This window comes from Gobius niger, assembly GCF_951799975.1.
Source record: "Gobius niger genome assembly, chromosome: 9".
NCBI classification, from domain to species: domain Eukaryota; kingdom Metazoa; phylum Chordata; class Actinopteri; order Gobiiformes; family Gobiidae; genus Gobius; species Gobius niger.
Genome location: NC_136860.1, coordinates 19,295,661 through 19,321,021, shown reverse-complemented (window position 1 = coordinate 19,321,021; position 25,361 = coordinate 19,295,661). Strand labels below are relative to the sequence as shown.

General features: G+C 41.1%; 2 protein-coding genes across 6 annotated transcripts in view; both read right to left on the bottom strand.

Moving 5' to 3' along the window:
• LOC306967403 (dedicator of cytokinesis protein 9-like) overlaps window positions 1–3,095 on the bottom strand; it is a 60,763-nt gene extending 57,668 nt beyond the window's left edge. For 2 of the 3 annotated variants that reach the window (XM_079562413.1, XM_079562416.1), the window contains exon 1: window positions 2,531–3,095. In XM_079562413.1, the coding sequence (XP_079418539.1) occupies window positions 2,531–2,650 (120 nt within the window). In that variant the 5' untranslated portion in view covers window positions 2,651–3,095. The remainder of the gene's footprint in view (window positions 1–2,530) is intronic. The other variant, XM_079562414.1, reaches the window with a different exon arrangement.
• Window positions 3,096–3,347: 252 nt separating this feature from the next.
• The window catches only part of LOC306967990 (FERM, ARHGEF and pleckstrin domain-containing protein 1-like), a 46,134-nt gene continuing 24,120 nt past the window's right edge, over window positions 3,348–25,361 (bottom strand). Inside the window, exons 3-27 of one of the 3 annotated variants that reach the window (XM_079563215.1) lie at window positions 20,061–20,165; window positions 19,352–19,394; window positions 19,190–19,268; window positions 18,472–18,569; window positions 17,695–17,809; window positions 16,529–16,676; window positions 16,231–16,326; window positions 15,980–16,143; window positions 15,796–15,864; window positions 15,614–15,704; window positions 14,292–14,499; window positions 10,961–11,142; window positions 10,152–10,241; window positions 9,407–9,540; window positions 8,426–8,507; window positions 8,021–8,258; window positions 7,807–7,937; window positions 7,648–7,716; window positions 7,123–7,212; window positions 6,808–6,890; window positions 6,548–6,660; window positions 6,205–6,365; window positions 4,739–4,846; window positions 4,454–4,605; window positions 3,348–4,383 (exon numbers count right to left, since the gene is read on the bottom strand). In XM_079563215.1, the coding sequence (XP_079419341.1) occupies window positions 4,302–4,383; window positions 4,454–4,605; window positions 4,739–4,846; window positions 6,205–6,365; window positions 6,548–6,660; window positions 6,808–6,890; window positions 7,123–7,212; window positions 7,648–7,716; window positions 7,807–7,937; window positions 8,021–8,258; window positions 8,426–8,507; window positions 9,407–9,540; window positions 10,152–10,241; window positions 10,961–11,142; window positions 14,292–14,499; window positions 15,614–15,704; window positions 15,796–15,864; window positions 15,980–16,143; window positions 16,231–16,326; window positions 16,529–16,676; window positions 17,695–17,809; window positions 18,472–18,569; window positions 19,190–19,268; window positions 19,352–19,394; window positions 20,061–20,165 (2,931 nt within the window). In that variant the 3' untranslated portion in view covers window positions 3,348–4,301. Of the gene's footprint in view, window positions 4,384–4,453; window positions 4,606–4,738; window positions 4,847–5,399; window positions 5,537–6,204; window positions 6,388–6,547; window positions 6,661–6,807; window positions 6,891–7,122; window positions 7,213–7,647; window positions 7,717–7,806; window positions 7,938–8,020; window positions 8,259–8,425; window positions 8,508–9,406; window positions 9,541–10,151; window positions 10,242–10,960; window positions 11,143–14,291; window positions 14,500–15,613; window positions 15,705–15,795; window positions 15,865–15,979; window positions 16,144–16,230; window positions 16,327–16,528; window positions 16,677–17,694; window positions 17,810–18,471; window positions 18,570–19,189; window positions 19,269–19,351; window positions 19,395–20,060; window positions 20,166–25,361 lie in introns of those variants that run through there. The other 2 variants (XM_079563216.1, XM_079563217.1) reach the window with 2 other exon arrangements.

Here is a 25,361-nt window from a genome sequence, read left to right as displayed (position 1 = left end):
ACATTCCATAAGCACCTAACACACTAGCAGGTATTCAGTAGGATTGTATTTGGGAATGGAGAACATAATAGTGGTAGTAATGAGATGTGGGATTATAATAAAGAGAGGATGAATTGAGATATATTAATAGAAGAGTTGCATGACATGTTTTAAGAGGAACTAAACTACAGGGCTCGTAGGTATTATACATACAGTATGACCCCTAGTGCAAACATTGTAGTGGGAGCCAAAACACATGACCACAATATGCCCTTTATGAATGATATCTCTCTCCTCCCTCTGTGGCACATGTCGCATGGAGGAATTAATTAGCGGACAGCGTATTTTTTGTTTACTGTTGCATTCTTATCCCACTGAGAGGCTCCGTAGACCACAAGAAGCCAACAAGACAACTATACATCCACTTCTACAGCTCGCATATTTGTATGTTTATGCCGCTCACACAGCAACATGAGGCCAGTCCTCCAGAGCATGCTAATTTCCCAGCGTGCATTCCTGTTCTGTGCTCTCCTCCTCGCAGGCGTCTCTCTGGCAGAGCACCACGGTGAAAATGAATAAATAATATGAAGGTGTGGTTGGATGTCTGGGATCCTGAGTCAGGATTCCATTTCCGTGACAGAAGAGCTCTGGACGGTGTCTGTTACAGTTACCAAGCAACTTTCTCCCAGGAAAAACAAGGATTACTTATACTCTACAATAAGCAGGAATACTCGTGGTTAACTTTGATAAAGCCAAAGTTTTATGTTCAGGGCAGACCACATGTGTAAATTTTAACACTTTTTCACACCAGGCTAAACAATGGCTTATTTTAAAACAAACTTGTTCCCATAATGTCCTGTAATTGGTGTGTATGCAAGAGCGTGCAATCTACTGCTTTGAATGAATGAAGTGTGTGTTGATTTTAATGCTGTTTTTGGGGAAATGTATTATTCTGTATTAGTATTTTTATGACTTTGTTGACATCAATCTGCCCAGGGACTACAGGTGGAAATTAGCACAAGTGCTATAACCTGGTACAATGCATCTCTCCCTTTGAGGTTAATGCATATTGTACACTGTCCCTGCTCAAATAAATAAGTAAACTAAACTAAACTAAACTAAACTAAACTAAACTAAGGTAGATTAAAAAAAAAGAAAGAAAAAGAGAAGTAACAAAATTATCAATGTGATGCGCAAGGAGAGGTCCTGGTCACTGCCGGTACAAGAATTTGAAGTATTCAGGTTGCAATACATACTTATGGTGAGAATGTTTGTGGATGTATCTGATGCAACACCATGTGCCAAAGTCAGATTTCAGCCATTGAGGGAGAATAAAGTATATCATACCACAATCAAAGTCACGGGTTGAATAGATCATACCTAATGAATATCATGAAGATCTTAATTAGTCTAAAGTTCTCACAAATCCTGACTATCAGACCAAAGTGGACCAAGAAACATAACAAACCCTGAACTTTTAATGAGGATTAAATAATGACTAATTAGGACAAAAGAAAGTTCACAAGAAATAAGAATTCAATTGATTTTTTGGTGCTGATTTTCATTACTGAAATATAAAACTATTTTTGTCTATATGCTGTTGTGCATTGTCATTTGTTTTTCTTCATTCAGTCATTCCTGAAACCCTGTTTGCCTATGCATACAACTATAGAAAACACTATTTACACATAGAAAAATGATACTTGGCGGGAACCAAATGCTGACTCAAAGTAGTCATTATGTCACTGTCACTGGACACTGTAGAACAGCACAAACTTGAAACCACATCCACATGCTTTCTCTTGTGAGAAGCTATTATGTCATGGCAGTGCATCCCTATGAAAAAGACTATCTCATTGACAAAAGGTGCACGAGGGCTAGACAGCACTGATTATTTTGGGGTTAGGGTACTCACATTTCTCAGGCCATGACCCCCCAAATTAACCATTTGTTTGCTGTTTTTCATTAACAAGTGTATTAAATAGTGCCACATTGTTTCCGCTTTGAGAGATATTTATGTTATGTATCAAACCAATTTAAAGAAAAGCATGATGGACTATAGGTGTTGTGCATAAAGCGAATCAAGATAGACTCAAGTTTTAACCCATCCAGTCTTAGAAGAGATGACATGCCAATCACTTAACAGAAGATGCACCTCCAGCAAACAGCAGATGGAAGATCACACAGAATCATTGAAGATTGTGCTGATTTACATGGAGATGAAAACATTCTGGGATGAAATGGGGCCATCGAGTGTAAATATAAAAGATGAACATCATTTAAAAACTCGGCCTGGATTTGCTCACCCCATTGGCACCATTTGCAAACATGACCTGTATTTTTGACCCCTCATGCCCACGACACGTTCCCCCTCCCTCCCCTCTTTTCCTTCTTCTCCCATGTTTATCCAAAATCAGCTCCCACATATTTAGAAAGAAGGTTCCCATATAAGCAAAACGGCAGTTAAACCAAACGTGCCTCCGGTGTCAAACACAAGAGAAAGATGAGAAGGTGGAAAAAGTCACAAGTTTGGCGGGGTGTTGAAACTTACCACCAGAACGGACGTCCTCACCACCTCCGAGACGCTTTGCCTGAGCTCCGCCGCGGTGCCAGGTTTGCCCAGACCACGCGTGAATCTCCTGGTCTCCGGATGATGCGCGGGAGTTGCCATATTTTATGACTTTTTTTGCATCAATAGTAGCAGTACAGTCCAACTCTTAGACGTATCACAGATTTAGCCAATCCGTTCCTTGGAGCGCCTCTCACACGAGCAGTGAACATGTTGACGCGCCCACACCTCGTCGTCCCATATTTCTCTAAACTCTCCAAACATTACACGTTCTGTTTTGTCCTGTAAAATCCTGCTCTTTTAACTGACATGATAAAAGAGAGTGGATATGAGTCATTTCCATTGCCTGTGTCCAGCGCTAGCGGACAGGACAGGAGGTGTATAATCTGGTTGTGCGCGCATTGCACTCCGCCCCTCGCCGGCAAAGGCCAACCCACCGCGAGAGCCCCAAGGAGTCACTACTACAGTCACACAGCTCTGACAGTGGACTTTGAACTTTTGGTTCAATGATAAATATTAATAGGTAACACGTGTTTTTATACATTTTGCAGGCCTATGATAAATCAACGTTTGGTTTCGGTTTTTGGATGCAGTCCAGTGCGCAAAAATGTGCGGAATAATGCGGAACATAAATAATATCTAATCTATTTATGCTAATCAACGGTGCAGTTAACGCTATACAGTTAGATTACGATGGCAGTGCTAGTGTACTGACTCAATAAGTTTAAATCAATGGCGCCATCTCTCGGTTATATTAGAGAACACAGCTACAAGGGGAAACAAGGTCAGTTTTACATTGAGTAAGTGTTTTATTGCTTTCATTTCCAAAGAGCTTTCTGTTGCATGGAGAAAAACAAACAAACTGTAGTTTCCATTGAATATACTTCACCGCAAAACCATATCAAATGCATATTACCATTCGATTAGACCCATGGAGGATCGGTGCATACAGGAAGCAGCCTTTCTTCAGCTGATGGCAAACGGCTCGGAACTGAAAGTCACTATTTCATTTCACACATAATCTTTTTTAAAGCTTTTCATTACAATAACCTTCATAATGCAAAGATTATGAACTCACATTTTTCTCTTACAAGGGGTGAATTAATTTAAAAAATAACAAACATAAACGATAAGTGTCCATACAAGATAGCTACAACAAATATTTACTTCAAGTGAAATGGCACTGGCGATAATGGCACCTCCCTGGCTACACTGCGGGCTAAAAACTTGTCAATAAAATACTTTCATAGTTTAGTGATCACATTGTAAGCCAGGTATGAAAAGAGCATTAGGCTTTAAAGGGTGGCATGTGCACCGTAGAAAGGTATAGAAAATGTATTTTGGCACTGAAATTAAGGAAATGTTTATAGTTTTTACATTAAAAAGGAAATGTGAATTAGTGGCGCTAGTTTGAATATCTAAAAAGAATACTATACCAAACACTATACCATTAAATTTCTGCTGTAAAAACAATAAAAATCAAACCAGAAACACAGGGAGGATTGAGACCATTAGAAAAGAGTATAAAATGGCACCAGTAAAAAGAGGTTTCAAGATTTGTGTAAAAATGCCAAAAACGCAGTCTCTGATGCAGTCTAAACCAGCGGACGTGACACCATTAAAGCATCAAAAAAAGCACCAAAATGTGCATGGACACATGTACAAATGTCCCAGATATGTGTAGAAAAAGAAAAGTCCAAAGGGGAAAGCGTAGAGAGGGCAGATGCTACCCAGAAGCATGTGAGCATAAACTTCAGTGCACATGGAGCTCTTTACTGTTGAGGACACGGCCGCGGCTGGCGGGCACTGTGGCACTGCGGATCACCTCCATCCACCTACATTCAAGACAGACACATTAGGTCGTATAAGATAACAATTAAACAGTTGTGTGGCTTATGCAAATACCTTTCAAAAGTGTATTCACTCTCTGATCGGAAATAGTAGACGTGGGACTTGAAATGCAATTTGAATACATAGTCCTTATGGATGTTTTCAGATTCAGCGGGGATGGTCACTGAGTATCCCAGCAGTGGAAGACTGGCCAGTGGATAATCATCCTGAGGAGAAAAAAGACCAGGTTAAATACCAAAAATGGCACATGTAGTCAGATATGACGACATTTCACATTCTGCACTGAGATTTATCAAATACAAAGCACTGAACACAGAGGACAGAAACTGTGTTGTTGACCTGGTGGGATTTGTAGAAAAACAGACTGAAGTTGGTGAAGACCACCCAGAGCTTCTGCCAGCCGTTGCTGTTTTTGAACTTCCTCAGGAGGTTTCCAGACAGCTGGTTCTAAAATAAGAAAATCAAGTGAGAAATCCAACCATCAATCTTACACAGACCAACAGTGCTATGTAGCTGTAATTGTACAGTATGTACCAAATGTTCTCAAAAACGGTAATCAAATAAAGCAGGTTAATTCCATTTCCCACTGATCTACCAGATTTTAGACTCACAATCCAATCAATGCATACTTTGCTTTTTCAAGATTTGTTGATGTTTGTATAAGTTATATTTATTATTTTCATTTATCAGTACACACTGTACAAATGCAGTATTCTGTGTATGCATGAAGGTTTTCTTTTTATTTGTAACTATAATGTACTATGTTAATAATTAATTGTATGTTTTAAATGTATTAAAGCAATATTATATTAAATAAATATTTTAATTAACAATTGAATAATAATTTAATTAGCAGTATCTCATTCGCCTACTTGAATGTAATAAAAAATATACAATATATGTTGTTATTAATAGTAACAACAACAACAACAACAACAGCTTATTGAAGGGCATTACATTCAAATCAAAATGGGCCTTTCCCTTTGCCTTGCTTTTTTACCTCTAGACTCTTGCAGCATTCACTAAAGGACAGGTTCTGAACTCGGTACCAGCAGATAACAGACAGAGGTACTGGTCCCTGGCCACTGGGGGGCCCCACCGAGGGGGCCTTATTCTCCCTGACAGGACTAGGGTCCTCTACCACGGCGCAACGCACAGACGCATGAGAGCAAAAGAAGACAGAGAAAAAAGGAGAGGGAGGAGGGAGAGACAGAAACACATTGGTGAAACACAGGAAGCATGCAGTGGCAGGGATCACATGGAGCGGCCAGTCCGGGCTGTGAACAACAGGGTTATAGCTAGAGCAGAACTTTAACACTACATTAGACCAGGCTCCAGAGTGGAGTGAGCTGAGGAGGTTAAGTTAAACTATTGTGCTGCTCTTGCTTTATTTAGAGACAGACAGTTCAAGTGCCACAAGAAAAGGATAGAGCAACAGAAGAAAGCAACAGTTTGTTTAGATAAAGACACCACACTGACTGCTGTTACCCAAAACAAGAGGAGGTGGGAAAAGTATCCTCATGAATAAAAGATTTAGCATCCACAACTCTCAGTCAGATTCAGTATAAGATAATACATAATAATTTCTTATTATGCAGCTGGTCACGGGGAGCACTTCAGTTTTCAACAGAGCATGACACATTGAGTGATTCTGTGAAACTGAATTGCTGAGGCCCGGGTTTGTTAATGAGCAGAATACTTTTCCCACAGGAGGTAATCAAAGTGAGTTAAGTAACAGTGAACACTTAAACAGATGACTGAGGAGAGGTCAGGTCTGGGGTAAGGCCGGCATTTTGGGCTGGTACCTCCACAGCTATGCTATAGTCCATCATGGACACGCTGGTGTTCCTGTGCCAGCACACATGCACCATGGTGTTACCACGGTGAGAGGTGGGCCTCTCGGAGGGCGTTTGCGGCGTTGATATGTCATCCTCAGACTCCGCCTCTGCTGAGTCCTCAGGGCATTCTGGGAAATCAGGAGGTTGTTACTGCTAGAAATTAGTTGGATAATGAACGGGACCGAGGCGCGCTAAAGCAAAGACACTGATCATACAGAAATTAAGCATGAAAACATTAAGAAGGAAAACAGACTACTTTTCAAACTTAATTATCAATCAAGTGACCATCTGTGCATAAAAGAAGGCTTACTGTTGTCATTGAGATCGCTCATCAGAAGATCTGTTGATGGTCCGTTGCTGGATTTAACTGTTTCTACAGCCATCTTAATATCTTCTATCCACCTTTCCATTTCTGACAGACAACTTAACAACAAGAGAGCAAATTTTATTTTATTTAGCCAATATGTGCAAAAATTCCAGGACTGCCTTAAAAAGATAAATTAGCATTTGCTTCTTTGTGTATCAAATCGAAAGGGTCTAATTTTAGACATCAAAGAATTATTTTCATACCTTGCTGCCACCACCACTGACTGCTGCTGTCCCACCAGCGTGAAGGCATGAGGCACACCCCACTCATCTTCACTCTCTCTGATCTGGAGGAGACATAGCACAACATTAGAGAGGGGTAAAATCTGGGACACTAAAACCACAACAGAGCAGAAGGTGGGAAGATAAAAGGCAGTGTGTGTAGAACAGTGAGGCTACGTGTCTTCATGGGGGGCAGAGCTAAAATGAGCTGCGCCTCAGCTGTTAGTGGCATTGATATTGGCAAAGCACTGACAACCATATAAGGAAACAACCGTTTAATAAGAAGACAATACTCACTGTCAGTCCTCTTAGCGGCAGCTGCCCATGAACTTTAAACTGATTGGATGATGTCATCCCTCGACTTGTGTACAAAATGACGTCACTGAACTAACATAACAGGGGAGAGAAAAGTGTCAAGGTCATTGAGAAAAGAGTAAAAACACTGACTGGAAACAGTGGGTTTGTCTATTTATTACTAAGCTTTACTAAAAAAAAACAATCAAACAATCATTATTTATTTATTCTTAGATAATAATTGTAATTGTAATAATAACTGTAGGGCATTTAGTGCAGAATTTTGACAAATAGAAATAAATATGCACTTTGCAATAGTTAAAAGCAGCATCGATGTACTTATTTCAGCTACTGTATATCTTTTCACATTGCATAACCAGTGGAAAGTTTCCTTAGCTAATGACTTGTGTGTGCCAGGACCTCTGACTAATGTGGAATAAAAGGATAAAAGAGCGAACATTCGTTCCAATAACTTCACACTGTTAAACAATTAGACATATCACATATACCAAGAAGTGGCTGAGTTACCAGGAAAAACATTCTCTGCTGAAGGCCTTTTCCAGACAACTTGCTGAGACATCCTAACCTAACAAACTCCTGGAGGAAAAAAAGTTACAAGTTAAAAGAACCCATTATTTTTCAAGACAAATAGTTTCAGTCAAGTACAAATGCTGATTTTATATGTACCCGTCCTGGAACTACAAGATTGTCCACGCCAACTAAGTCCTTTTTCAGTTCCAAAAGTTTCTGGAAATTCTCCATGTTGATTACGCTTGTTTGGAGCTGGTCCACTACTTCTGATACGTCCGCTAAAGCCGCTACAGAGTAAGTTGCCTGTGTTATTCAGCAGCACAATAACTCATTAATCGTCATAAACTTGACTATAGTGTGAGTAGAGTACCTCTGCAGTCCCTAAAGTCCACATGTGTAGCTGGGTAGTGTTTACAGAGTCGCTCCAGGATCTGCTTGTAGTGAATTAGACGGTGCAACGGCCGCAAGATGAAAACATTCAGAGGGATGTAACAGACTTTCTGAAGCTCAAAGTCTCTGCAGAGCGTCTCCAGTCTGCGAGAGCCCCGCCATGCCTTCTCCAGCTCCACCAGGATCTCCGACTGCTTGTGCAAGTTGGCCGTCAATGGCTATAAAACATTGATATAATTTATATTCAAAAAAGCTTGACAAACGTCTCAAAGTGCTACACTATAGTCATTTTCCCCACATTCAGACAGGCAAAGTGAGTGGAGAGTATTGCCTCTGTCGCCCGATGCATATAATCAAATATTGAATAGGTCTAAGTAAACTCTACCTTTAAGGCGTGTAGATTCTTCAACATTACATCTCCTATGCGCTGGTAGTCTCCCTTAATGTGGGCATTTGAACGTCCTTCCCTGTAGTGAACACAATGAGGAATAATAAACTCTTACAGGAATCTCAAGTATGTTGTGAGCAAATTATATAGAAAATCATACATTTTATAAATATACATCATCGTTAAAAAATGTTTAACGTCACAAAAACACACATCAATCATTTGAGGCCAGTGTGTGGGAAACAAGGGAGTGACCGACTGTCAACTGACCAGTTTTTGGAAGATTAATCCCTTGAAATCCTAATAAAGTTGACGTTTTGCTTCAGTAAGTTTGGCTGTGTGCGGGAATCACATTTCTACCCCTGCCTTTCAACCAGCAGGGGTCTCCCTTGAGCATGTTTTTTTTTTTTTTTTTTTTTTTTACACAAACTTCATTATTCTGCTTGTACTTCAATACATTCATAATTCACTTTTCTTATGTTCAATAAAAAAAATGTCTGCTTGTTGGAATTACCCTGAGACACGCTCTTATGCAATGTGAGACCTAAATCATTTAAATATGCAAAGTAATAAACAACACGTGCAACAATGATTTGCATATGCTTTTTGAGCTGCATGGGAGTCGATGGTGCTATCACATTGTGCTGAGACAGGTTTGGGAATAAAAATCCCACATGGGCTGCTGTGAATGGGCATAAATTCCTTCAGCTTGACAGAGTTTATGCATCACTGTCTGAGCGTGTGATGCAGTGGGCTACCGGCACAATGTCATTAAAATGATCACACGACAAACCCCACAGGCAAAACAGCACTTCTACTGTATGACTGTTGCCATGGAGACAGCAACCCCTTCGGTCATCGAAAGGGAGCGGGCCGTGTTTGATTAAATGCCACTAAAACTCATTAGAAAGAGGCCAAAAGTTGAGATAACAAACAAACAGGGGACTATGTTACGTGCTGAGGGCTAAACTATCTCACCATAGAGCCAGCCTCTGCTCCACCTCCCTGAGAAATCCTGTGTGGAATCTGTGTAGCGGCTCAAACGTGGAGGAGAGGGTGGTCTTCAGGGAGTCAGGGGTGGCCTCGTCTTTTGCTAGGGCACTCTGGAAAGACTGAAACAAGGAATAAACATCAATAAAAAGATACTGTTAGGAATAGGGCTGCACAATACATTGCCAAACTATCCAAAGTGCAATATTATGTGAAGCACTAGTCATATAGCATAAAGCCAGTGGTAAGAGTAGTAGTAGTAGTAGTAGTAGTAGTAGTGAAGTGGACCGGGGCAGCAGCTGTTGATCAGATGACTTCACCCTTATAGCGCACAACGCTGTGTGGGAAGCCTGGGACTTGTGAGAGACAGAGCACATATGGAGCTTAATATACACAAGGCCAGAATGTGTAAAGTATTCAATGTGTCCACATTGCCATTCATCGCTAAAAATACACAAATGTAAATCAATGCAGACCCGTAAAGTATAGCACATTTGTGAATTCATGGCCAACCATGACTGCTTGACTTCAGAAAAAAGTGTGGTGAATGAATAATAAAATGAGATCCTGACTGGCAAAATATCCCTGTGCCGTTTCCCTACTGTTTTGTTTGGGCTCGGCTGAAACTGAAATGGAGAAACTAAGTGGAATAATCAATGAATGCTTCCCAAGGTGAAAGAGGCACAAAAGTCTAGAGACAGAGATAACAGCAGGAGCAGGAGATTGGACTTACCACAGTGATCACCTCCAGATCTTTCACATACGTCCTCTCTGTGGTCAGCAGCTCCTTGGCAATAAAGTATGCCCGGTCTGTAGGAAACCGCTGAAGAAACACAACAGTACGTGACCATACTATATAATAAATATGCACTGAATAAAATTTAACATTTCAGGATCCTGACCTCATATAACAAAGCAATGCAGTGAACTTTTTTCATGGCAGTTGTTTTTCTCCACAACTCTATAACTACCTTGTGGTGTCTCTGTGCAGCTTTTAACTCTTGAGACAAATAAGCTAGGCTTTATAAGTGATGCTAGCAAGTTGTCTTTCTTAGTCCATAGGCTTACCTTTGCTATTTATAGTTAAGGACTGAGTGTCATAAATTGAACATTACTATAGTAATACGTCAAGTCAGGGGGAACTAGCAAATACTGTCCATAGCTTAACATTAGCTAAACAATCCCGTTAGCTGTCAGGTCACTATTGGTAAATACGTCTAACACACAGTAGTGGTGTTCAAATGCTTTTATGTATGAATGTTAACTCAAGTACAAGTATTTAAATGTTCCCCCTCAGAATACTGTTTTTATGATCAGATTTAAATTCTGTTTCAGTATTAAGATTTTGTATTTGTATCTTATAGCTACATATAATTCATTTTACTATAAGTATTATGCACAAGATCAGGCACAGTTCATTTTTCCATGTAGCTCATCTCAGAGAGTGGAAAATACTATGGTCCCACTGGAGGCTTATTGGGGACAGAGCTATTTTCAGTATCAGACAGTGACTTTGTGGAAAGAGCATCTGAAATGACAAACCTTCCTCCTAACATCGTCCTCATCGTCGGTGCGTATGCTACAGGCGTCGTTGAGCAGGGGGCTGGTGAGGGGCGAGGGCTGTCGTCCGTCCGGGCTAAGGCTGCACAGGTCCAGGGACTTCTGTCCATTCACCAGGCCAAGCGAGTGGGACGGGGACACAGACTGGTGAGGGGTGACTATACCTATGGGGGCATTACAGCAGGAGAGGTCAGGGGCAAGTGATGATGTGGATACACAATTATCAGTGTTATCAGGAATACAACACATACTGTCTGCTAGTGCTTTTATAGATATTCTACCACTGCTCTGGGCGGAAGATACTTTAAAGACATGTTAAACCACGTTGAATAGTACACATTGTAAGCAGGATTCCATTTCTGACATTACTTGGACTGTTATGTTGGTTTTCTTATGTTATGTTGTTTATTTTCTCAGGAAGACAAAGTCAGTATGGGCTTAATATCATATTAAATTACGAAGGAAAACTCCTTTATGACTGAGAGGCTTTACAAACAAATCAGAAACTATAATTAATGAAACACTGTGTCTGGATAACCTCCACAAAGTGTTTATTATTAATCAAGTAAGAAAGTCTTCTGCTTGTGTTAATGTAAATCATCAGCAAAGAGAAAATCACATTGCAACCAGAGCGTGACCCAGACTAGACTTGTCCTCGGGGTTGTGAGTAACACTGTGTGCTCTAAAGAGGGATCTTCCTCTAGTGAGAATCACCATGACTCATAACTCACAGGCCAGACACATTTACCGGACTACAGTCGCTAAACAAGCTCACACGCGCAAGCGCAGACTGGGGTGCAACAAGGGGGATCGGGTCTTTCAATGCATGTGGACAAGTGATCTTCATACTAGTCTGTGGAGATATGCAGTAAAGAAAAGGCTACTCGAAATGGTCAAAGGAAAGCAACACAAGACAGGATACACTACACTCTCACAACAAGAAGCAAAACCATATTTAAAAGATTTACTCCAATAAACATCTCCTTTATTGACTGGTATATCTGGAATACATTCATATCGCAGCACAACAAAACTCTGCTATTGTACATTTAGAAAAATTGCTTTGACGTAAATCGTAGGGGCTCCCAAATAAATGTCACTATTGCGGTCATTTGTGAAAGTGGAAAATACAGTCGGCGAGTTGATGTTAGAAACTGCTGTGACGTAAGAAAAGGAACACACAGTTACTACAAGGTACATGCACGGAATAAAGAATCATTGGTTCCAAAGCAGCATGCAGACAATACACAAATGATCAACAAAAAACTGACACATTCATGTGAGATTTAAGAAAGATTATTAACATACTGCACATGTGATCTTTGGTTTATTGCAAACCCATATGTTTCCAGTCACATTTGCATAATTTGCACATTTTCTGATCTCTGAAGAAACATATATTTATGATTTAAGAAACAGAACAGGTTTGCATGCATGTGAGGGAATCAGACAATTTGTAACAGTTTCATGCTGACTGAACAAAAAGAAGAAGAAAGTAAAAGGAAATGAGATACAGAGTCTGCAACAAATAATTTTGTAAAACATGACACAAACATGGTTGAAAAGTGAGAACACAAGAGCAACAGACCGCCCAGAAGGAAACTATGAATAAAAGTGCAATAGTAGGGAGTATGGCAGGGACTCTGAAGTTGGGTTTTTGAGGGGGTGAGAGCAAATCACTGACAGAGACAAAAGCAGGCGTCAAGTGCAGAGAGCGATGAGAGCCAAGGGGTAAAAGCCATAAGCTGTTATGAAGAAGCTCATCTACTGTAGTGCTGCAGCAGACACCAAGCCTCACCTCACAATGACCTGGAAAACTATTACAGTCAGCCCTGAACCGGCTCTCATTCTTCTGAGCGCCTATACTTTTGGCTTGAATTGGACCAACTATACCACTCGATCTGAGGGAATGAACATTACAGATATCAAAGATGGTTTACTCTTTTGCTCTGTCCCAACTCACTTACTAATCACTTTCTTTGTTATCATATTCTCTTTGGTCCGTCTCGAGGCTTGCTACCGCTGTCCTCATTCTCCTTCTGCCTATTCACTCGCTACTCCTACTATGTTTACAGTGCATGCTTCCTCATTCAGTTTTATTGAGCTTGAAAACATCTAGAGCAGTCTTTCTCGTGTATCTATTATAATAAACATATGTAAAACTAGATACATTTAAATAAATAGGAAATTTCATTCAAGGCCTCAGGAATAAAAACGGCTCATATAACTTGAAATTATTGGCACTTATCTCTAAAGATACAACAAAAGTGACGATTCTGCATTTTTAAACTGCTCAAAGTAACAGCCATAAAACCCTGAGTATAATATTCTGCCTCATAACCAATGCAACACTTACAAAAAGAACCACTTACCCAAGCTCCTGCAGTGATTTCTTTTCTTAGGTAGCGCTAAGCTTAAGCCAACCGCTATGAACATGTCGCCTGACAAAACCAATACGTCTCCCGCTCCATTGGGCCAACACGAGAAAGCTTTAAATGCAGATGTAGCTAAGACTAGCAGCTAAAGATCTGTCCAACTTCATCATCGCTAAAGGCTTGGCATGCGTCCTCATCTGCCTCCTCATCCAACTGAAGACTCCCAAAGGAAAACTTATTTCTGGGGAGAGGGGAAGATTGCTGAGCTTCCACAGGATTCCCAGACGTCACCGCGCTGCCTGAGTTCACCCGGGAATTATCCATTTCAGATTCGCTCGATTCCGACGCGCTGGTCGGGGAACTGTCATTTATTTGGACCACGCCCATGTGGTTGGAGCCGGTTTGCCTTAAGCGCCTATGCCTGTGTCTGCCTCTACCTGGTGAAAGACCATTGGCCATCATGCGACGCTCCAGTGCAGCCATGCGTTCTGCCCTGGACAAAGAAGGACGCGTTTCTTGACTTAAATGTTTGTGCGCTTTTTGTGATCGAGAGTGACGGTTTGGGGTAGTTGAGGATCTAATGTCGTTAGAGTTAGAAGAAGGGGCAGGCCCAAAGCCGTTTTGGATGCTATTTTGGTTAGCCGTAACACTTTTTGCGCTTTTAACTATTGGCAAGGTGACAGGACTGCTGCTATTTCTACCCATTTGGTCACCCATTACTACTGGACTACAAGCTTCTTCAGTCCTTTGGTAGAACTCATGCCTCATGTTAGACGGGGAATCTCTATATCCCATCCAACCTAGACAGTTCTCCTCATAGCGCGCCGAGTTCTGTTCCATACTCTGATTGGAGCGAACAGAAATGCTATAATCAAAATCTATGCAGTCACTAAAGGGGATGTAAGTGCCCCTGGTTTTAGTAGGTCGAGATGGCGGACCTATATTGGGGCCATCCATGTTGGTGGGTCTTGCGGGGCTGCGGCTCTCCTCCAATGGTCGGGATACAGGCCGCTCCTCGTGACCGTTCCTCTGGTGGTAAGGACTGGCCCGCGTGATCCGGGAAAGTGCAGGATCCTCTGCGCTGACAACCACAGAGTCCTTCCAATGACGGAGAGGAGACTCCACTCTGTCCCCAGGAGCAGCAGGCTGATAAAGAGACAGAGACATTGAAAGGGGGGGGTATTATGCTAAATCGACTTTTTCAAGCTTTACATCATGTTATTATGTCATTCCCTCATTAAAAACATGCCTGAAGTGTTGCCTTGGCACATTCACATATTTGTGAGTAATCTGTAAAAACTCTGATGGCAGCCATTTTAGGGATAGGTTTGCCTGAGTCCTCCTAGGAACGCCCCCACCTCCTGGAGACACCTCCGACCTTTCGTCACCAGCCGAGTAACCAACCACTGCTCCTCAGCAGAAACCCCTCCCCACTGATGCCACAGACAGCATGTGGAGGGGGCGTGTCGGAAAGAGTCAGAGGTTCTTAAAGAGACAGAGGCCTATTTCAAGACATTCGCTACAGCCATTTTGAGAGAGCAATTTTATACAAGGCAGTTATTTTAATCTACTGCATTTACAGACCAAACGAGGGTTTCGTCATCATTGTAGTGTGCTATAGACTGGTGCTATGTGATTGAAAAAAGCATAATACCCCCTCTTTAAGGACGACATGTGGGCAGGAGATGGTAATATGGGTATACATGTACTTTAAAGCACACAAAATTTTATAAAGCAGTACTAAGTAACTCATGCCCCTAGAGGCCATAAGTGCCACTGCAGGTGTCGTAGCATGTTGCATTATTTTGTTCATTATTTGTCCGTGAGAGTAAATACTACACTGATAGAAACGACAAAGGGAGAGAGGGATATTGTACATCCCATTACCCAATGGAGATAAGTTTTTTCACCCAAACTTGGCTGTAAACAAGGCTAAAGTGGTGCTAGCCTGCAGTTAGCTTTGCCCGTTAGCCTGCTAGCTTCTTCTTCGTGATTCTATTAGTGTGTATTGTGCCTCTGGGTCGGAGCAGGGAAAGTTGCAATTGTGGTTTTCTGGCCAGAGACACCAGGGGGAGATGAAAGACCTCCTCAATCATCCCATTAACACTTGTATTGCCCCCAGGGGACTATGGAAAGGATTTATTACTGTACTGTACAGTATTCCTGTTTCCTACTGAGGTGGAAATTGCACACAAATTTACATATTCAAAATAATACAAATAAATAATAAATAATATTGGTATATGTATGAATAACTAACTTCTGGCACTTCATGGTGTCTCGGTGAAGGCAATGGTGACAATCTGATGTTATGCTGCGCCCGTGTGTTGTACTGGACCCGGCTGTGTTTCCTGTCAGATAAGGAGTTGAAGGTCAATGTTTTACACACTCAAAACCAGCCAGAGATTAACCAAATATGTCAGAGCTGCCAGCGCGCTTTACCTTTCAAACGGGATCTTCTTAAACTCCGACTCCCTCACGTAATCAATCACCTGCTTCTGCGTTCGCCCGCTGCCGAGACAAGTACAGGGGAGATAATGATGAGGTTTTTCTGGCAGAGCTGTGGTAGACTGTTGGGTGATGGGTAGCTCCTGCGGCGAGGTGCTTTATAATACCCCGTAGCTACCTGAAACGAAATGACGATCCACGCGAGAAGAGGACAGGCTTAGGCTTGGGTTTAGGTTCCTCAAAAAGGCGGAAAAAGGCATGGTACTCGACGCAGATCTTCCAGAAGATTTTGCAGCAGTTCCGGCTGGCCATTAGGAACTCCAGGGTGTCCTGGTATGAGCTCTGCTGACCAGCAATAGATTTTAATACAAATAATTCATCAGCATTTTTAATTACATCATTCTACTGTATCTTTCTTTAATCACATACATTAAGATCTGGCCGGAGTTTGATGAGAAATCGTTTCCGCTTGAAGCTTAGTTTGCGCACTTTAGACCAGTTGAAGGCGTTGATCTTATTTTGTCCCTGTGAAAACAAAACAGCGGGGGTAATTGTTCAGAACTAGTCATGATTGACACTTTGTTATTTAATGGATTTCCTCATTATCAAAACATGGATCAACGTAGACGAGCCAAAACTTATCCTAAAACACAGCGCTTGATCAAACAAGTATAGACTCTTTCGTCAGCGCCTTAATCCAGGAGTTGTTGCCATGAGCAGAACTAACCTGAAAGACCAGGACGCCTGTGTGTGCCACTGCTAAGCTCAGCCTCGTCCCCTCCCGATCCTTGGCTGGATGAACGCGAATCCCATACATTTCCAACCTTCGAGCCACCTCCAGTAAATGATAGTCCGATTCTGCTGGTGTTTGACCTCTAGTAACAAAAAACAAAAGAAAATCCCACAAATACATGAATACAATAACAGTACTTTTTTTTTAAATAATATACAGTTACTATTTTCATTTTATGATTAACTTATTGCACTGGAATAGAAAATGCCGAAGCAAAATTGTGACTTTGTGGAGTGACTTGAAGAAAAGTGTTTGTGGCTTTGCAGTGTACAAAAGATAATGTTGTTCCAGAAAACAGGGGGGGTCTGGGTGTCCTTTGCCAGATTTTTATTTTTAGTATTTTAACTGTTGTGTATTCTATCTAACAGGCTGTTGTGCAGTCATATTTCACAAAATCCTCTGGGAGGGGCAGAGGATGTATGCTGGGGTTGGGATTTGGCCCCAGAACCTGACGTTGCCAACTACTCCTGTAGGTTAAACTCAGTATGGCATTTATCCAGAAACAACAACCCTTATCAGTGAGGTTAAGAGAGTTGCAAGTGAGTGGATAATTCATAATGGGAATTTGCTTGAACACTGGTTGAAGTGGTTGTAGAAGCAGTGATGCTAATGCTAATAGGGAGTTATACAGTGTGGCTGCCTGCTGATTGAATGTTGTGAAGCTTTTAGCGATAAACTGAGGGGAGGAGATCTGGACAGTTTCCAGTAATACTCCCCTGGAAGCACAGCACCAGTCTTATAATGAGAAAAGTGGGTAGAAGAAAAGCCCAATAACAGAGTCCAGTGCACAAGAATGCAGCAACAGGTCCTGTCCAATAATGTTGTGTGGATCTGACACAACTGGGAGAGATTACTCTGTCTACAAAAAATATTACTCAATTGATTCTAATACTAATATAGTTCTATATAGTTTCTATCCTATACAACCACAATTAAACATCTCTGCAGAACAAGCTAAAAAAACTTCTTTTCACGCATGAGGAGAAGGACTTGTGCCCGTCACGGTTTCCTTGACTTGATGACGTAAACTATACAAGAGTGAGTTCTGCAAGTACAGCGCCTTTGATCCAGATTACAGTGGTTCCACACCATTGACTCACATATGCTTTGAGTGAAACTCCATGATCTTGTCGATAAGGGGCATTTGGTCCGGGATGTAGGAGTTGTTGAGGAGGTGTGACCGGCACTGACTCTCCTCAAAGTCCCCAATCTCAGCTAGATAAAAGAAAGGAGAGAAGGGTTATTTTGAAGGCAATTTGGCAAGAGAAAGTTTGTGGCCTGTAAATGAAAAGCACATTCCTATCCACAATAGTTCAACAGTGTCATAAAGCACTGTTCTGCTTTAGCTTTATTCATTTTAGAGGGATTATGACATAGGAATGAACAATGTTAATAAAGAAACATATCATCCTCTCTGTAAATGTATTTATAGTAAGTATAAGTATGTATGTAAGTATAAAACATTTTATTAAAATGTCAAGAGATTCAAATCAATTCTAAGAAAAAGAGCACAGCAATTTCAGTATTTTTTGTTGTTATTATCCTTTCTTGAGAATAGATACGTCAAATAAAATGAGCCCCTTCATTTTGAAACAAAAGTTGAAATCCTTTCTACATTTCGAATATTGAAAAATCTGTTGCATTTGGGCATGCCAGCTCCAGTCCTCATCCTACAGCTCTGAAATGCCAAGTTATAAAAATATCCAGTGTTCTCATAATGTGCGCTCATTCAGCAAGGGCTTCTGATTGAAAAGTAACCATGGCAACGTAAAGATAATCGATTTGGAGCAACGTGCTGAGGGCCGTCTGACGATGAGTAAGAAGAATGATGTCTGATTTGCTGGTACTTTGATCTGCAGCGCTAAAGACAGGCTTACATTGGATAATGTGGGAGACCAAGAGTGCGGCGCTGGTGTCGTTACACGTCAGACGACTACAAGAAAGATCCTGCTTGACCTGCAGGGCAAACAAATATCTGCAAATGAGAAAGAGAAAAGATTATGATTTCAGAAAGTTTGATCTTAATCCAAGCTGACTAAATTCAAATCCTGTTATCAATATACTGGCCTGGGCCTTGTTCAAGCCATTTCATTTTGTAAAATATGATATTTTCCTCCAAAGCACTCTAAAACATCTAACAATTAATTAAGTATAAAAGCAGCTACTTTAGACCTGTAAAAACTATACAAAAATCATGCAACTTCAGCCCTTATATGTCCAGCTCTGCCACAAAATGCAAATACATAATCCCCTTGTATCTTAGTTTTACTGCTTTACTGTAAAATATGCCTGTTAAATGAGTTTGATCCTTGTGCAAACCAGAAAATCATTAATTCGCTCTCATCTCTAGAGACTTAATGGGTAAACAAGGCAGCCATGACATGTGAAGTGAAAAGCTGAGGAGCGACAGCGCTCCAAAGGGACCGAGTGCACATGTTTCAATTATGCGTCTCCAGTAGCGCTTTGCTGCGGCTAAAATCAGTTACATCAACAAACTGAGAGTAAAAGCTTGTTTACCATCGACTGGAAGGCATGTAGAGGAAGACACTACAAGGCTAAAAATTGACATATAGATGTGAAGAGATGGGATTTTACCTTGTCAGTTCCTCAAGTAACTGAGCGTGATCAGGGGGAAAAAACTTGACAGCAAATCTCAGGATGGTGTTCTTCGGCCCTGCATGAAAAAACATAATAACAAAACATGAGAGTCAGTGAAAACAATAACTAACAACAAAGCTTAGATTTGGATGTACTTACGTCTAAGCTGCTTTATAATAGGCTTGATGTGATCCAACCAAACCTACACAGAATAGAAATTAATTAGTATGCAGAATGTATTGTATCATATTGTGTATCGACTGTGACTGCAGAAAAAGGCTACTGATACTGGCTCAAGGAGGGCAATTTCAGTCATCAATTCAATACTACATTCATGTCTTTGGAGTGTACACGTTTGTTTTAAGCAGTCATAAGTAACTCATGCCCCTAGAGGCCACTGCAGGTGTCCTAGCATGTTTTTTTATTCAAATTGTCCGTGAGAGTAAATACTACGCCGACAGCAAAGACAAAGGGAGAGAGGGATATTGTACATCCAATTACACAATAGAGATAATGTTTTTTACTCAAACTTGGCTGTAAATACTGTTTAAGTGGCGCTAGCCCGCAGTTAGCTTTGCCTGTTAGTTTCTTCTTCGTGATTCCATTAGTGTGTATTGGGGCCTCCGGGTCGGAGGCAGGAAAGCTGCAATTGTAGTTTTCTGGCCAGAGACACCAGGGGGAGATGAAAGACCCTGCCTATCATCCCATCAACATTTCCATTACCCGCAGAGGGACTACGGAAAGGATAGGTTAAGGTAAACTAGTTACTTAGTACCGCTTTAAATGTTTAGAAAACATGAATAGAGATCATAACGCAGCAAGCCAACTGCTCTACCAGGAGGTTTCTCGACGATTTTGTCAAACTTACCATCATCTTTTGATGGTTCTGATACTCGAGGCCGAAGTAGTCTCCCTCGATGAGGTTCATATGGGAGCACACCAGGTCCAAAAGCATTTTTCCTGAGGCTTTTAGCTGCAAACAACAACAACAAACCATTGATTAGGTTACATTGCAATCCAAGTATATCACAGCACCCAGATTTTATACACACATATTACATTTGAATGCCTGCAACTACCCAGGGCCACAAAATGAGATCCAAAAGAGCAGGCATAAACAAAAACAGGCTGCTCTTTGTCGACCTGTCAGACAGTGTGTTGGTTAGTGTCAGAACAAACCACAGTGCTGCCATGGGCTTCCTCTTTGCCCCACGCTCCTCCTCCCCCCCAGATAGCTCCATACTCTTTGGCCCTTTACCCTATTGGCTGTTAAAAGACCTCCAGCGTTGATTCGTCTAGCAGTGTCACTTACTGTCAAAGGTTTTTAGGTGAGGACTTAGGATAACCCAAGCTGTCCTAAATACTTGTTTAGAGACTGCAACAGTGCACAAAGCCACACAGATATCCTATTCAAGGTCAAATATATGTCAGGGATTCCCACCAAACATATCTACCACTAGACACCATGAAGAGAATCGCATCAGATACAGATCAGCCACATTTAAATCCATGTACTTGCTTGTGACTAGTTTACATCAAGAAGCATTTTCACAGTGGCTTTAAATACAGATACGATAAAAGCTTATTATAATATTGTTGAAACGTGACATGTTTTGTTCGTGATGTGCATAAAATCCCCCCTGTCCTTTGCTCCACTAGTCTCTTTTGGCTGCCTCATACAGAGCAAAGACCATCCCAACACGGGCGACCAGCTGTTTCCATATGGTGATGGCTTTGATGAGGGAATCCACAAGACGGCTGCAGGGAGAAGGGCCACCAGCCAAAACACGCCCTTTTTGCCAAGAATATGCTCACTAATAAGTGCAGAAACCACATGCAATCTGTGAATACAATTTTGAGAGTCTGTAATCTAAAAAAATAACATATACATTTTACTCTCTGGTGTCAATTTTCACCAAAAAAAAAAAAGGGTTCTCAGTGATAACTATTACAAACAGTGTATTTTGTCTAATTAACCAACCAGGAGCATTAACAGACTTAATTCAGGAATATTTAATGTACTGTACTGTACAAAAATGGCTTTTTGAAGGAAAGACAGTGCAGTACACAGTAGTCCCTGACCTCCAAGAACCCCCACTGTTCTGAATAAATCAGTTGTCAGAGTGAAATGACCAAGAGCCAGGCGGAGAGGGCTCAGACTCTGGGCCCGATTAGATCGGGAGAGATGTAGATTAAAAGCAGCTGTTACAGACTAGAGATGCTATGTGATATTGCTGCAGCCACACAGCAAGATCTTTGTTGTTAATGAAGTCCAAGAGATCGACTGAGGTCATAATCCACAAAAATTAACTTGGTCGCTCAAGCTCTCTATTGACCAAGAGAGGGTATAAACAGTAGTTATAAAGAAGACATAACAGGTGAAGGGTGTTGACCTTATTCATACACTTTAAACTCAACAAAATCGCTTGAAGCAGCTTCTTATTACAATATAAGTCCTGTTGTTGGTTTAAAATTAGAATATTGAACTAATTCTAATCTAATCTCATCAGCAGCATATGAAAACAGCATACTACACAACAGTAGCTATCTATTCAATGAAATTGAGGTATTTCTGTTACACTGACAAAACCATACATTTACCGGACCACAAGTTCTGCTGTTTTCACTGTGGGCTTTACTGTATTGCCTGAGGACAGAGGAGTGACTATGGGCTATACAGCATTTATAAACCATGTATTCTACATGCTTCAACTACTCCCAAATAATGCACGTTTCTGTTATATATTTTTTCCTCATAGTGCACTGATATCCAAGAGCAGAGACTCTGAACCTAAATGGAGTTAGGAAATTCCAAGCATTTCATTTTTAGACTGTTTCATGCCTTTCTATTATAGGAAAATAGAGGACCTTATCTTTTTTTTAATTCAAGGGGCGGTGATTGTTGAAACATCACTTTTCCATTTGCTCTATCTGCCTGATATGACCTGACAAAGACAAAAGTTTGAGCCTTATGCAACGTCTGGTGCAGCAGATGACATTCTTTCATCACGCATAAGGCCAAGAAAATGCCACAGCCTCCTATTATGATCTATAAAATCTGTGCAGTCCACACACACACACAGGTGGCTAGTTCCCAATTGGAGGCATGAACGATGATCCGGTCGCTTGGATTCCTTTAGAAGGGATCTTTCTAGGTTCATTAGACTTGTACACTGGCTCTTGGGATGCTGCTACTGTTTACATGTGTATGAGTGCGAGCAAGCGCGTATCGCTACACTGACCCTGCCACGGCTCGGCTCACAGGGAAAGGCTAAATAAAGATGACAGCGATGTCTGCACACACGTCTGCTGCACTAAGCTCCTGAGGGTAGATTGGTTATACAGTGCACCCCCAAATGCCCCTCCTCTTTCTAGTACAGGGGTTACAGCGCTCGGCCAGTAAAAGGTACAAGGTTGGACATTAAATACTGCTGTTGTTGGTATGGTTCGCTTCATTCACAATGCACTGGTGAGCACCAACATTTCACCCAGGGGGATAGATGAGCAGAGGACTCTAAATTTAGGCAAGACATTCCCAAAATGGACTACTGTAGAATACAATGAAAATAGACAGTGAAACTTTAGAGGCAGTGCAAATTATAAACTTCAAAATCTGCAAATTCATTACATATTGTAATTCATTTCAAGACAATTTTTGATCTTGCCTTGTGATGTCAATTCTTGTGCACTTACAAGCTCTTTGTTGCCTGCAAGCAAAATTGTTTCGGTTTCTGATGGTTCAAACTTCACTGCCATTGGTTTAATCCTCCTTTCACTCAGAACAATCTCAAAAACTGACCAATAAGAAAGATATATTGTAAACAGCAGGTGGCACGTGTCTTTATTTGAGCGTAAAGCTACATTAAACTGAATAAGGATTTCACTTATACTCCAAATTTGAAGAATGTCACTAGACGAGATTAAGATTCTATTTTATATCATCATATTGCTCGTCCCAACGCTTTTCCAGGTGTGAAAGGAAATTGTTGTTTGGTTTGGTAATAACAATGGTTCGTGTTGAATACAAGCTCATTCAATAGATGCTATAAGAAGAGCTTTAAAGATGTGATGTATCCTCTTCTTTTCTCAGGGGGTCATTTCACCACTGTGCCCCCCACTGCTCTGCTATACCTTGACAGATAACACCGCAGTCTTTACACAGTAGGAGATGTCCTGGTTTTGACATTCAGACATCTTGCAGGAAGCAGATTAAGGTTAGTGATGAAAGAGCCATTTGAACGAGGAAATAAGCAAATAAAAACGTGTGAAAAGGTCAGGTATTAGACTCCGGCTATCGCTGAGGCTTATCAATTCAGACAAACAAGCTTAGAGCTGTAGAAAATGTTGGATTTGAAAGTATTGTCAAAAAGGAAACTGACTTTTGTCTTGAACAAAATGTACTTGGAAAAAAATAGACACAAATCTACCAGTGTGTCTAAACATACTAAAATACAGTTGTATCAAAGCAATTTTTCCTGAGATTTTCACAATGGAGACTAAAATGTATACCCGTAATATTTTCCATAAACATGCATATAGTATATATAAAATGTACCTAATAGGAAAAGGTGCACAACAGGAACCTGATATTTAAAGGGAAGAACGCTAAAGTGGCCTTCTGGTTTTATTGAAGTGCTTACTGTAGCTCAGCTGTAGCACACTTTATTGCAATAGTTGCAAGACTATATTTTCGGTCACAGTTATTTCACTGCATCATAAATGTATGATGCAATAATAAAATCCTTATATGCTCTCTAACATGAATGCTATCAATAACTATAATTAAATGATTCCGCTTATAAAGACGACTATCTCTCCTTTAGGCATTTGTTTGTTCTACGCAGAGCCAGCCAGGCTGTTTGCATATGCCAGAATGTGCCTACTGTAAGCAAATGGGAGGACGGGGAGGTCAGTGGTATCAAGGCCTTATTAATATTCAGGTCATGCACCGCAGTGGTTCCCAGGGTGACTCCAGCGCTGTGAGCGCGCGAGAGAGAGCGAATGATAATCCTGTCGAATTACCAGCGTTGTCTCACTGCTCATCCGGACGTGTGGCTACGCATATGTTAGCAACAATAATGAGGACGCAAGTGGTCGTACTGTATGACACTTGAACACTACTTTGATAATAGAGAGCAAACAAGGGCGGTAAAGACCAAGGGTACAATACAGTGTAATAATATTGGAAGCGAATCAGGGTAAATTTTCCACATGCTACTATATTTCATCCAAATATCACAATGGCGTTAAAGTAATCATGTTGGACCTTTTTTGTAAGAATAGAATCTCCAATCATCCTAACTACGATCCTTGCTCAAGAACAGGACATGGATACCCTGGATGCTCATTGCTCTATGAGTCAAATGTTTAGAGACAGATTTCTTTACAGGGAAATATAAATAAAATATACAACACATGTACAGCCAATGTGCATAAAAGATGTAGGCAAGCATAGATTTTCTGCTGTCCACCTATAAATGGGTGACATGGACTTTTTTGGACAGGGCCACAGAACACACGTTTTGAATAATATACTGGTGAAATATTATTTTCTGCCTTTGTCTCTTTTCATAAGGCACCAGATGAAAAGTGACAGGCGCGAGTGAAAGCGAAGGTGGTGATCGGGTCGCCACAGTTGTCAAGGCTACTCTGTCACACCAGTCATCCCTTCAGGCACCGCAAGGACAAAGCATGAAAATAATGCCCCTGGATTCAATAGACGTGAGACGGAGGTGGTTCCCTTATAAGCATCATCCGTCGGCTAGGCCCCCCTTCCCATCCTGCAAACCCTGTGTTGTTTGGATTACTCGAAACGTATTGATTTGGCATAAGGAATAATTAAATGAGCTGTTGTGGTCATTGTGCTGGTGTGTGGAGGGACCTCCCATGAGTGACCATAAATCACTAGACGGGGCTAACTGTTGGTGTGGGGGATCATTAGTGGACAAAAGCAGCAGCAGCCTATTACCATGCACTGTTCACAAAAGTACCAGATGAATTTAAAGCAGATTTCTTGTGTCATTTTTACATGCTCTAAGCCTCTCCTTGATTTAATGAAGGAGGACGGGTCTAAGGGTATTCAAGGTGATGGGAATTACCAGAAAAGGCTCCCTTATTTCACTGTGTCTGCTGAAACCTGCAGTGAAATGTGATCCAGGCTGGCTAGGCT